The sequence below is a fragment of the Paracoccidioides lutzii genome (genome assembly GCF_000150705.2).
Source record: "Paracoccidioides lutzii Pb01 unplaced genomic scaffold supercont2.7, whole genome shotgun sequence".
Classification (NCBI taxonomy): Eukaryota; Fungi; Ascomycota; class Eurotiomycetes; order Onygenales; family Ajellomycetaceae; genus Paracoccidioides; species Paracoccidioides lutzii.
In genome coordinates, this window is record NW_015440953.1 from 750,323 (window position 1) to 761,687 (window position 11,365).

The window sequence follows — 11,365 nt, forward strand, 5'->3', positions numbered from 1 at the left end:
CTCCAATCCTGTGTAATCCCAACCTAATAAAGAAACAAACCCACCCACCCGCGTCACCGTAGCTATTAGGTTTGGTGTCTAACCAAAATTATGAAATTATGAAACCGCTACGTAACTAAGCGGTCATATATCAACGGGGTGTCTTTCTCACCCCGCTTCCACTGGGCATATTCACGCGTGCATTAGAAACCAGAATCAAACCAAACCAGAGAGATATAGAAAACACCAAATAATATCAGCTGCTGTCCCCCAATTTCAGCACGAACAATCAAGGACTATCCTTCACGCATCCCATCGTTTGGCTTTGCCTTCACCATATTAGGCTCCGCAGGGTAAGTTTCTCGGCGAACAAGTTTATCTGCAAATGTGTAGACTTGGTGGCCGTTACTGCCAGAAATCATTAGAAGATTGAGGGGGAGATGGATGAAATATTAGTTAGCGAACAAAACAATAGGAAAAGAAAATACGGTCAGATAAAAAATAGAGAAGAATTATGTGTGTGTAGGGCAATGGCAAAGGCAAAATTAATAAAAAACAAAGGTTCTTAGAACAAGGTTAGCCCCAGAACCTAACCGGGAAGGTATATGTGTACATGAAGGTGGGAGGTATGGTAAATGAAGTAAATGAAAATTTTTCAAAGACGAAAATGCTGAGCAATATCAAAATAAGATACGCCGTGCTCCAGAGTTCCGGTCCAGAAGAACAATCGCAATAGCAAATGCAAAATCAGAAGGAAAGAGAAAGCAAACAGGTGGGGGATAAAAGAAGTTAAAAAACTCGTCAAGGATGAAAGTCACATAAAGTCGAACTGGTGGGGAATATTTCAAGTTTCCAAGTCAGGCAACCTCCAGTCAAGCCTGGGAGGTTGGCTAAGTGTCGCAATGGTCAATTTCTCTTTCCTTAACTCCTTTCGCTCCGCGGGTCGTGCCATGAGCAACGCACGAAGCGAGGATGCGGTTTCAGAAAGTCGCGTGCCGGTAGTGGTTGATGCACTTGTGTTCGTGCTAGAACTTAGGTTGCTGCTACTCTTAGTCATGCGGATGCTGTGATTACCGGTGCCTGGGACGAACAAACGTGGCAGGGAAGGGGTCGGAACGGATATATTGGAGGAGATTGTGTGTAGAGCGTTGGATGTGTGAGCTTTCGGGAAGGGTGGGGTTGTAGGGTGGATAAAGGGTTGTTCGACATTTGACGATTTCCTATCATTCGAGGAGTCTTGTATGGTAAGATTCTCCACATCTTCATCTTGGGGAGTGCCGGTTTGGTCAGGAGTGTCTGACAAGTAGGGAACTGATTCTCCGGTTTCGGATGAATCAATGGGGTCGAAGGAGAGCTGGTTGAGGAATGTGTCGAGACTGGCTGCCGTTGTAGGCCGCCCGTCACTAATTGAATCGTCATTGAGGCCGTTGCAATGTTCATCAATGAGGCCGTGGGTGATGTTGTAGTTTCGAACCAAATATCGTTGAAGTCGATCCACCTCTGCATCCCATCTGTGACCTAGTGATTGAAGCACAACTTGCACATCCTGCCGGATAAAGTGTGGAGGTGCGGTTGAGCTAGCGAGAATCGGCGTAGATGACGCTAATGGGGAAAAGAATGTAGTTACATGTGAATTCGCATGGTGCGGTGATGTAGGTGATGCTTTTTGAAGCTTGTGTCCTGAGCTTCCAACTCCGCCGGAGACAGCAGCATGGAGACTTTTGCGGATCGAATTCCCTTTCGGTCCGACAGAATTTGGGGTATTCTGGCTGACAGATTCAATTTCGCGGCGCACTCGTTCCATGCACTGTTCCCTGTCACGTACCATCGACGGGAGATGCAACAGCTTTTTGTTCAGTTGTAAACCGTTGACTAGAACCGTAAATGACTGCAGATTAATTTCATTGTTGTCACAGTACACTTCTAGTAGTGTTTCATTTTCCTCCAGAACAGAAGCAAGGGTATTTGCTCCTTGTAAACCCAATCTTTGATGCTCGATCTTTAATACCCTCAGTGAGGTATTCTTCTTCAGTCCAGTTAACGCAAGATTTAGACCGATGCCAAATCTAGCAACATCCAGGTGGGCATATTCACCACTAATATCCAATTCCTCGATCGTCGAATTTTTCTCGAACATTAGTTGAAGAGCTTTGCATGTTTCCGGACCGGCGTCATACGGTAATGATGCCTTTGATATATCGAGATACTTTAAGGTTGTATTTTTACGTACTGCATCAACCAATTGTCTAAAATGGTCTTCTTTTTGAAATTCCATCATCCTCATGGTAAGATGTGTAGGGGTCTTATTTTTGGCTATCGCGTTGAACAGGAGGGAGTAGTCGACATGAAGGCGATTCTCACTCACGTGAAGATGCATGTTTCTCGGTTTCCCAGAATCGTCTGTCATGGAATGGAGAAATATAGCTACTTCTTTCCCGGTGAGGCCACATTGGTCGAGTTTCAGGTTCCGAAGTGTGCTAGATTTAGAGCTTGATAGGTATGCTGCGATCGAATCCACAGTTTGTTCATTAACGGCGGTGTGACTCAGGGACAGCTCCTCCAGTCGCCAATTGAGCAATGTTTCTGGCGCAATAAGTGGCTCCGAACCTGTTGTCCTTGAAATGTGTGAAAGGTTAATCCTCCGGATATGAGCAAAGTATCCTATCTGCTGCTGAAATAGTTCAGGGCTCAGCCTACCCTGGACACCGGAGATATCGATAGATTCCAGAGTGTTCTCCTGAGCAGTGATTGTAGAAAGGATAAGGTCCAGGTCATGGATTGACAGACCGCAATGGCTAACCTCAAGGGCGCGGAGGTGAGAGGATTTCTGCGATGCTGCATCAACAAGATAATCCAAGTCAGAGTCGCCAAGTTTGATTCCATTGAGTACAATCCAATCCACGTTCGTCAGCTGGCGTCGGCAAAGGGGAAATATGGCTTCCGGTATGCCGCAGCCCGGGTCAAGCACTCCTTTGCTAGATGTAGGCTGTCGCGTGAGACAAAACGAGAAGTCCAGCCTTCGAAGCCGCATATTTTTTAGAGTTAAAGCACGGATTTCTTGAGACAAGATGGACATCTTTTCTTGGCCTGGAAGTCGAATAGCGATGTTGGAGCGCGTAGTTGCTGCGTCAATGTCAAACCCAAAGGGGTCGCGTACGCGATGGAGAACATCTAAATTAATGTCCATAAACGAGATTGAAACAAAAGACTCATTATATCGTAGAGAACGCATGACAGAAAGAAGTTCCAAGGCAGAATATTTACGGCGATCTTTACTATTTGCAGGTTGTAGTAAACGGAAGCACGGAGCGTCATCGCAGGCGTAATCAATTGTATAACGTATATTCGAGGTATCGATGTCATAGGCAGCGCAATATGCGGTAAGAGTGCGGTCGAAACCCCCGTGATCTTGATCCATGTACATTAATGGTGTGATTTGGTCTTCTACATGTTGAGGGACATTAAAGATAAACGGTTGCTGAAGCCATTCAGGTCTGAGCCATTCCGCTCTCTGCCGTATTAAAATAGCGATCTCGCTGGAAAACGATGAGGAAAGATGCACAGCGAAAGGATGGCACAGTGGTACACTATGAACATGTTAGCGCATTCTACGCATAAGCTGGACCGAAGGCATAAAGAAACCCGTACCGGAATATTAATTGAAAAGCATCATCACCCCGTTGCATTGACAAAGATGTTAACGTCATAATCCCAAATGACATGCTCACATCCAACTCGGTTAGAGAGGCGACCGAACTCCGGTTTGATGACTTCGGAAGGAGTATTAGGTGGATCTTGTGAACTCCGATTGCCAAATAACACACATTTGATGTGAGCTTTGCCAGGTCGTCATTCGATGACCTACCGCCGGATTTGGTGGACACGCGTTGCACAACTTTGTACATCCGGAAACAATCTGGGTCGTAATCTCGTTCCTGTTCGAGGGCCCGGGCAACGTATTCCACGGACTTCTGGTCAAATTTAGGGGGATCAATAGCCCGTATTTGGTCCGCTGCTGCGCGTATCCCCGCTAGCCATAATTCCGACTCTCCCGGGTCATTGAGCTGCAGTAGCAAGGACGAAGGCTTGGCGGATCGTTCGTCCATGTGGCAGACCTCAATGGAAAAGTAAGGTCGTCCATCATCAAGCCTGTAGACAGCCACGATGCTGTTCAAGGGTATTCCTGACGTAAGATCTGAATGAGGTGCCATGTGGGGATCCTGAAAGGAGGCAATTGAGACCATTGACTGTCTGTTTGTGACCGTAGAAGGTGAAGAATTTCGACCCCAGGTCGCAGGAATTGACGGAAAAACTTCCGCTGCCTTCGACTGGTTTTTGAACCTAACAAGGTGTGTATCCGTCAGGACCAAATACTGACTCTTCTTCCGCCACATGCCACCCGTTGTCTGGACTTCACCATGGTGTAGGACTTGGGTGCCCAGTAGGGACTTCAGATTTGCCAAGTTGGTGACCGAATCCTCCTCATCGCCCGAAGATGCTTTGGAACGGGTTCTTGTAGAGGGCTGGTCGTCATCGAGGGAGCCCAGCGACCGCAAGGACCCAAACACAGATTTTCGCATGGATTTCTGGAAAGATTTCGATCGCGGATGGGAACTGTCCTCGGATGATATTAAGGCGAGGCTTTCCTGTATAAAACCAAAAGTAAATTAGGGGCAGAGAGAAAAAAAAAAAAAAAAAAAAACTAGAGATCTCAGGCCATAATTGGTGGAACAATGCGCCCATGCTAGAAGCCGTCAAATAGGTTACAGATACCTAGACAGGTAGCATAGAAGATGCTGAACAACATAATATTGGTGCACAAAATGATAAATAGAGAAAATCATGGCAAACTTTGGGCTGTGTGCAACTAACCGTGATGAAGAGCGAGCCACTACTACTGGCAGGACGCCCGGTGCTTTTCCACAACCTTTGCTTCGCCTTTTGTGGTTGCGAATCAGAATCGTGTTTCTCACGCCAGCCATCAGAAACAGATCGATCATGACCCCGAGGATTTTTGGCCGAGCCAGCGAAGCCAGAGCCCAACAGACCCGTTGGGCCTAAGATACTTAAACTTTTCCTTCGCTGAGCTTTATTTGGTATGTCCGTCATGGTGAGAGTTCAAAAGTATAAATAATAATTAAACAAAACCCAAGAAACCGGGTTCCTGATTCCCGAAGGAGCCTTGAACAGGAGGGACAGGCGAGGCTAGAAGCAAACTATTGAAATCAATTGAATTGAAATGATTGGTAGTTTGACGGAGAGATTTGAGAGAGAAGAAGCGATATTCCCCATACAGTCACATCCAGTGGTCCTCTAAGGAGTACGGAGTACAGGTCCCCTCCTTGGATGAGCTATCGTAAGCGGGAGCCAATGGTTCTTTCAAAACAAAAAAACAAAAAAAAAAACCCTACCGCTGCTTGTCTTCCAATGTCTTCTAGGGAGGCGTGCACAACTGCTAGCCTCATCTAGATCAGCCGATTGAGAGTAGCCTGGCTAGCTGAGAAAATGCCATGCCGAACACAGCGCTTTGTCATTGATCAATTAGCGTCCTGTCGTACAGTAACTAGAGGTTGGTCGTTGGGCAGATGGAATGGGCGTTTTCTGCAAGGTGCTAAGCACGTCGATGCCCCCCCCAATTTCCAAGACGACACGATGGATTCGATTCGATTCCTGGATTGGCTGGCAGCCCGTGCAGCAACAGAGAAGGGAGAGGAGGAGAGGAGCAGAGGAGAGAAGAGAAGATTACAGAGTCGAGAGGGGGAGAGCATAGAAGGCCAAGTTCATGGAGTCGAAGGTTGAAGTTGGAAGAAAGAAAGTGAAATATGTCTTGGAAAAGCAGAAATGATGTAATTATGCGAAACAGCACCAGTACGCCAATGTCAATACAAATTATACAGTGTATACGGTACATGCAGAGTACTTGTGGAGTACATACGGAATACATACGGGGTACAATGAAATTCGCTTCTTCTTCTTCTTCTTCTTCTTCTTCTTCTTCTTCTTCTTCTTCTTCTTCTTCTTCTTCTTCTTCTTCTTCTTCTTCTTCTTTAAATTTTTCTTTCCTTTTCTTTACTCTTTATTTTATTTTCTTTATTTTCTTTATTTTAATTTATTTTATTTCATTTGCAGCAGGAGTAAGCATTTACTCAGGCTATCGTCAGCAGCAAAACAGATGACATAACAAAGATCCAAGGGGAAATGAAGCCCTAACGTTGAGATTGACATGCTGCCACACCGTTATCTAACTGAGTTCGGTGCCTTCTCGGATGGCTAAACTGTATAGTTAACTCCGCACTGAGAAGCGATATACCACCAATCAGCTCTGCCTGGTGCCCGTGGTTAGTTCTGGCAGTTCCCAATCTCTGGTCACAGTGACGTGATGCGGTTTACTTCAACCCCTGAATTCGATGTTGATCTCGCCTCTCCCAAAGATAATTATACCACTTTCTCCACACGCATCCATGGATGTAACAACGGCATAATGACGCTGTATCCCTTATTTGCATCTGTTGCTTGGCGGATTCATTTGAAGGCGGGGAAGGTAATGTGGAAGCTGCATATAAATTTCTCCATCATCGTATTCGATCCCCGGCAAAGTGGAAAACCTGTGTTGTTGAACTGTTAAAGCCCCGCATAATAATAACCAGTCAGATTCTCGCCACTAGACATTCGGTTCCGGCCGCAGTTTTAAAAGGAATGAAATGGACCAAGACCCACCCAGCACGAAATGTCCTCCTTTATTTATATTTTACTTTTGCCACTCCTTGAGGTTATCAATTCAACTGCATAAAAAACGTCATATGCCAAGTGGACAATGTGACGATGGATTCTTCAGGATCTGCCGCTCAAGCCACCATCAAGATGTGTTGCACCAGCACTGACAAAGACAAAACAACACATTGATTGCTGTACTCTGTACTCCGTCCCTAGGAAATCTCCGGTACGCAAGACAAACTTGCCGTGTTTGACCATCACATTTGCGCAATTCGACCGTGGAACGCAGCCCAACATTATTCATACTTCTCAGTTGTTAGTGGATACTGCGGGCTCCCCTAATCATGTGCCTCCCCCTATACATTTAGTTTAGAATTCGGGCCAGGTAGTTCACGATAAACAACACGCCAACGTTAACTATCCTCCCATTTTCATTTGACACATTAATTTCAAGCTGGAACCCACGTGGGGGCAAGCGAAACTCAAAACATTGGGGGAGGGAAAGCAAAGAAAATACAACAAGTGCATCAACACTGGGCGCTGTTAGAGTAAGTGAGGGCATGGCATCATATATGGATCATGGGGGGGGGGGGATTCATGGCCGAACAGCGATCCACAGCTACGCAGCCACTGATAGTGCCCGTCACCCCGTCTCACTGCAAGCTCCGTCCAATGGCAATGCGTGATATTGGGCTGCTGCTCCGTGGCCAGAAGCCAATCAGAATGAATGCATTTGCTCCTTGAATCCTTTGACTTCCAGGGAGTTATCAGAGAGTTTTTTTCTGGGCAGATGCCCCGACGCAACGTCTTCTTTGCCTTTTGATGACGACATGACAACTGTTGTGAATTTGGGGTCTGTCATGAAAGGGGGTGCTGAGCCCGAGAAGAATTGACCAATGACAGTTGTTTCTGGCCAAAAAATGTTCAATCGCCCAAAAAATAAACCTCGGAATGCATCACTATTCTCTTCGAAATTCTTATGGTTTGTGAACTTCCATCGAAAGATTTAACATAACTGAGGAAGTGGACAATACAACCTGCCGTTCAAAATCCTGTAATCTGCGACCAGGGAGTTCCTGAATTGACCAGTGTGGAGATCACTATGTATCTACATCAATCAATAAGGAGTATATATCATCTATATTAATTGTTATCGCAAATTTTTGAGAGTAACAAGAGGGTAGTTAGTTATCTTGGATTTCCCCCATCCGCTCCCCCTCATCGACAAACACAGACAGAATGGATGAAAACGACGAGCAGAATTGGAGGAAACGAGAGCTATTAAGAGGTGCTAAGTTCTGCAGCTTGTTCTTCCAGACAACCGTTAACGGATACCAATATTTGCAACGTCAACAGTTAATTCACAAATGGAGATAGTACTACCAATTCCGATTTCGATTCATGCCGGTCCATTATTCGCCGGACGATCCCAGAAATATTTCAGTTCTCCAACGAGAGACGCGAATTCGCCCATGTGGCGACAGCAGGTGTCCGGGCCGGACGAGATATCTGCGGGTGGCGATCGATGGGAGCAGTGATCATGTGCCTGACTGAAAGAAATAACCCCGGTAAGCTGCCAGGGGAATTCCGTCGAGTATCCATGATGTGCTTCCGTCTGGTACTCAATATCCATACTGGAGGACGAGCCATAAACCGGCACTTGCAATCATTCACTCCCCTTGGATTTTCCGTGGTTCTTTGGCGAGTTTGCTGGGAGGAGGAGCCCTGACTTGCCTAGTCTGCGGTTTTTCAGTGTAACTAACAGGTGTACGTCGACATCGCAAGGTGCGGTTCAAAATTTTATATATATGTACTTTACACATACATTCAGCGGTTGAAAAGTATCATCTTCATTTATCGATGTATTGCGCTGGCCGTCAACCCCTTTTCTCGAACACCAAAACCACCAGAATGGATTTGGCTACTTTGGCTCTGAGGAAAATATTTAAATCTGGAGGGGCCACATAACTACTGCGCTCTTGGAATGACGGGGTGGGCCTAGTTTGCACGGTGACCAATAATGGTTAGATTCTTAGCTGGAAAATTGGGAGGGACGTAGAGAACCAGGTCCTATTGGGATCTGATGATGCATGGATAACTGCTCTTCTCTCGTGGCAGCTTCAGGCCGCCTTTTTTAAACGGTCGACCAAAACAATGCGCAACTAGTTGATTTGTTCTCACTATTTCAACTCAGGTACAAATAGCTTCTTGGGTGCTTTTAGACGCAGTTTGGCCCCCCCCCAAAAAAAAAAGGATACTCCAAACTGTTTTCTGGACATCCTTTCAATCCATTCCTCAGATCCCTCCATAGTTCAGCGAAACTTGACATGGTATTCCATCATCAGTTTATACAGCCTCGTCAGGCCGCCAGTTGAGAAGTTCTGTAGTTAGCTGGGAACAGGAGGAGAATGGACGCATTATCCTACCTTCTGTCGATCCCCGATTGGCTCTAATATTACAGGTGTGCCGGGGGGGTACTATACGATGTACAAGTTCATCCTCTGCTAAGGGAACGTTCATAGGACACACCAAGAATACATTCTTGAGAAAGCTTTGTGTTCCCGATGGTGGGTGGGTTCAGAATGCTGTCATGACTGGGGACGACGACAGCCGCTGGAGTGAAAATACAAAAGTATGATAAGTTTGATGTTGTCAGGAAAGCTATGAGACACGTAGTGCTCTAAGGCTCTAATAACGACTATGATCTTATTTAAGGGAATTAAATATGGTGACAAAAAGAGCCAATGCAAGCTTCCCTTCCTGTGGAAGAAAATGTATATAGATACGGGACACCAGCGTCTGAATCAAAAGGAAGATATGAGCAACTCCATTTTCGTGCACAACAGTATGGGTCAAGTTAAACAAAAAGACGACAATCGGCGGTATTCTATCAACAACCAGATGCCAAGAAAATCCAATTGAACCATTTCAAACCTGGGTCTCATGCCGAATTTGCCAAGCAAAGCAAGAGATGGAAAGAGCAGCTATGCTGTCCCAAGCAGGTTGTAGATCACGACCGGAGGGCAATATATATAATGGATACATATATATACATATGTATGGAATGCAAGGAGTAGGAATATGGGGGATGATAAACACGGGTTCTATACCAACATCGGAGAACGACTAGGAAAAGGAAGAAAACGCCGAAACATGAAGTAGTACAGTACAACGGAGTCAAAACGACCATCCTGAAAACAAACGGATTAACCAACTCCCTCTTATTGCAGAACAATCGTTCCAGTCTCCTGCTCAATCTTATCCTCCTTCTGCCGCCAAACCCTACCCTCCTCACTGAGCCTATACAGCTTGGCATGGTACGCGCTATCCTCGTCTTCCTCCTCGAATGTCAGACTACGCTCCCTGCGTCTCTGGCACGCTGCGTACATCTGTCTCGCCTGCTCGGGACTATCAAACTGGGTAAATGTATACTCGAGATCCCATTTGTCCTTTGTGCTGAAAGCCACTGGTCGTTCGACATACCTACCATTTACCTTGTTGCGGATGGTGATGGCAATGGCGAATAATTCTTTATTGGCGGGATCTTCTGGAGCGGTAGCATTACTAGCAACATCTTTAAGGCTGAGGTCTCCGAGGGTTTCTGACGAAGCTGTTTCAGCTTCATCTTCAGCTTCATCTTCGGCTTCATCTTCAGCTTCAACTTTAGCTTCGACTTTAGCGCGATCAGGCTCATCTTCCTCTGAGAACAATAGCTTCTTCTGTATAGCCTCGATCTCTTCTTTATTGCGGTTTTGAATCCCATTGATTTGTTCCTCCGTCATGGGCTCTGCGAAGACGTACATGAGCGGTGTTTTAGTGTCGCGAGTTTCAAAGTGGAAGCGTATTGACTGTTTCGGAAACTTTTCAGTCGCCTTGGCCAGTATCCTGTCCCACAGGGAGACACTGAGCTGAAACTCTGTATCCCCAAGAACTGTATCCGTTTGGCCATGAAGAGCCAAATCCATCTCAGGCAGGCTGACGTACTGGAATCCGAAGATGCGTTTGATGTTGTGGAAAGCAACAAATATACCATCCATACGCCCAACACGAACTTGTAGGGAGTATTTCATGAAGGCTGCGCGGATCATATCAAAGTACTCTCGCTCAAACGACTCGAATATTCCAAATCGGCCTTTAATCTGGTATCCAATTCCACGATCGTAGTTCCTTGTGTTCATCCGGATGGACACCACAGCACGCGTTTTCAGGTCAAACATGCCGGTGCCTGGAAGTCGGGGGTCATGGGCGTCGAGTTGTGCCCTCATCAAGAAGTTCCCACAGGTGCTGTAATGGAAAGACTCAGGAGCTACAGATTCGGGTGTAACTTTGTCGCTACTGGATTTTCGGTATCGCTCGAACTCTTCAGTCGGCATCGTGAGTAGCTTTTCCATAGATCTGCCAAGGTTCATGAGAATGTTGGCGCTGTCGAATTCCTTGTCGGCATCAATAGCGTAGACTCCATCCTTGTAACGTAAGAAGACTGCGGAAGGTGCCCGCAGGATCCGCGTGACGTTCACGGCCGGTTCATAAAAGCCCTGGGAGACATAACTGGTATTCAGGGGCCGCCAGGCAGAGAGTAGGAAGTGGAAATGCGATAGAACAGAGGTCATGCTGGAGGAGGATCCTATGTATCTCTTTTCGTGACGCAGGGCTAAGTCGCGCAATGTCTCAT

At 46.2% G+C, this 11,365-nt stretch overlaps 3 protein-coding genes across 3 annotated transcripts; all 3 read right to left on the minus strand.

The window, feature by feature from the left end:
- Positions 1 to 823: 823 nt before the first annotated feature.
- On the minus strand, positions 824 to 5,088 carry PAAG_03528 (leucine rich repeat protein; the record flags this gene model as incomplete). The annotated part of the gene is made up of 3 exons (XM_002794937.1): positions 824 to 3,566; positions 3,628 to 4,625; positions 4,852 to 5,088. 3 exons carry the CDS (start codon positions 5,086 to 5,088, stop codon positions 824 to 826), a joined length of 3,978 nt encoding a protein of 1,325 aa, XP_002794983.1.
- A 3,004-nt stretch (positions 5,089 to 8,092) lies between these two features.
- PAAG_11644 (hypothetical protein) lies at positions 8,093 to 8,326 on the minus strand (the record flags this gene model as incomplete). The annotated part of the gene is made up of 1 exon (XM_015847252.1): positions 8,093 to 8,326. The coding sequence occupies one exon, from the start codon at positions 8,324 to 8,326 to the stop codon at positions 8,093 to 8,095; it is 234 nt and encodes a 77-aa protein (XP_015703161.1).
- A 1,588-nt stretch (positions 8,327 to 9,914) lies between these two features.
- PAAG_11645 (hypothetical protein) lies at positions 9,915 to 11,303 on the minus strand (the record flags this gene model as incomplete). The annotated part of the gene is made up of 1 exon (XM_015847253.1): positions 9,915 to 11,303. One exon carries the CDS (start codon positions 11,301 to 11,303, stop codon positions 9,915 to 9,917), a length of 1,389 nt encoding a protein of 462 aa, XP_015703162.1.
- Positions 11,304 to 11,365: the final 62 nt, after the last annotated feature.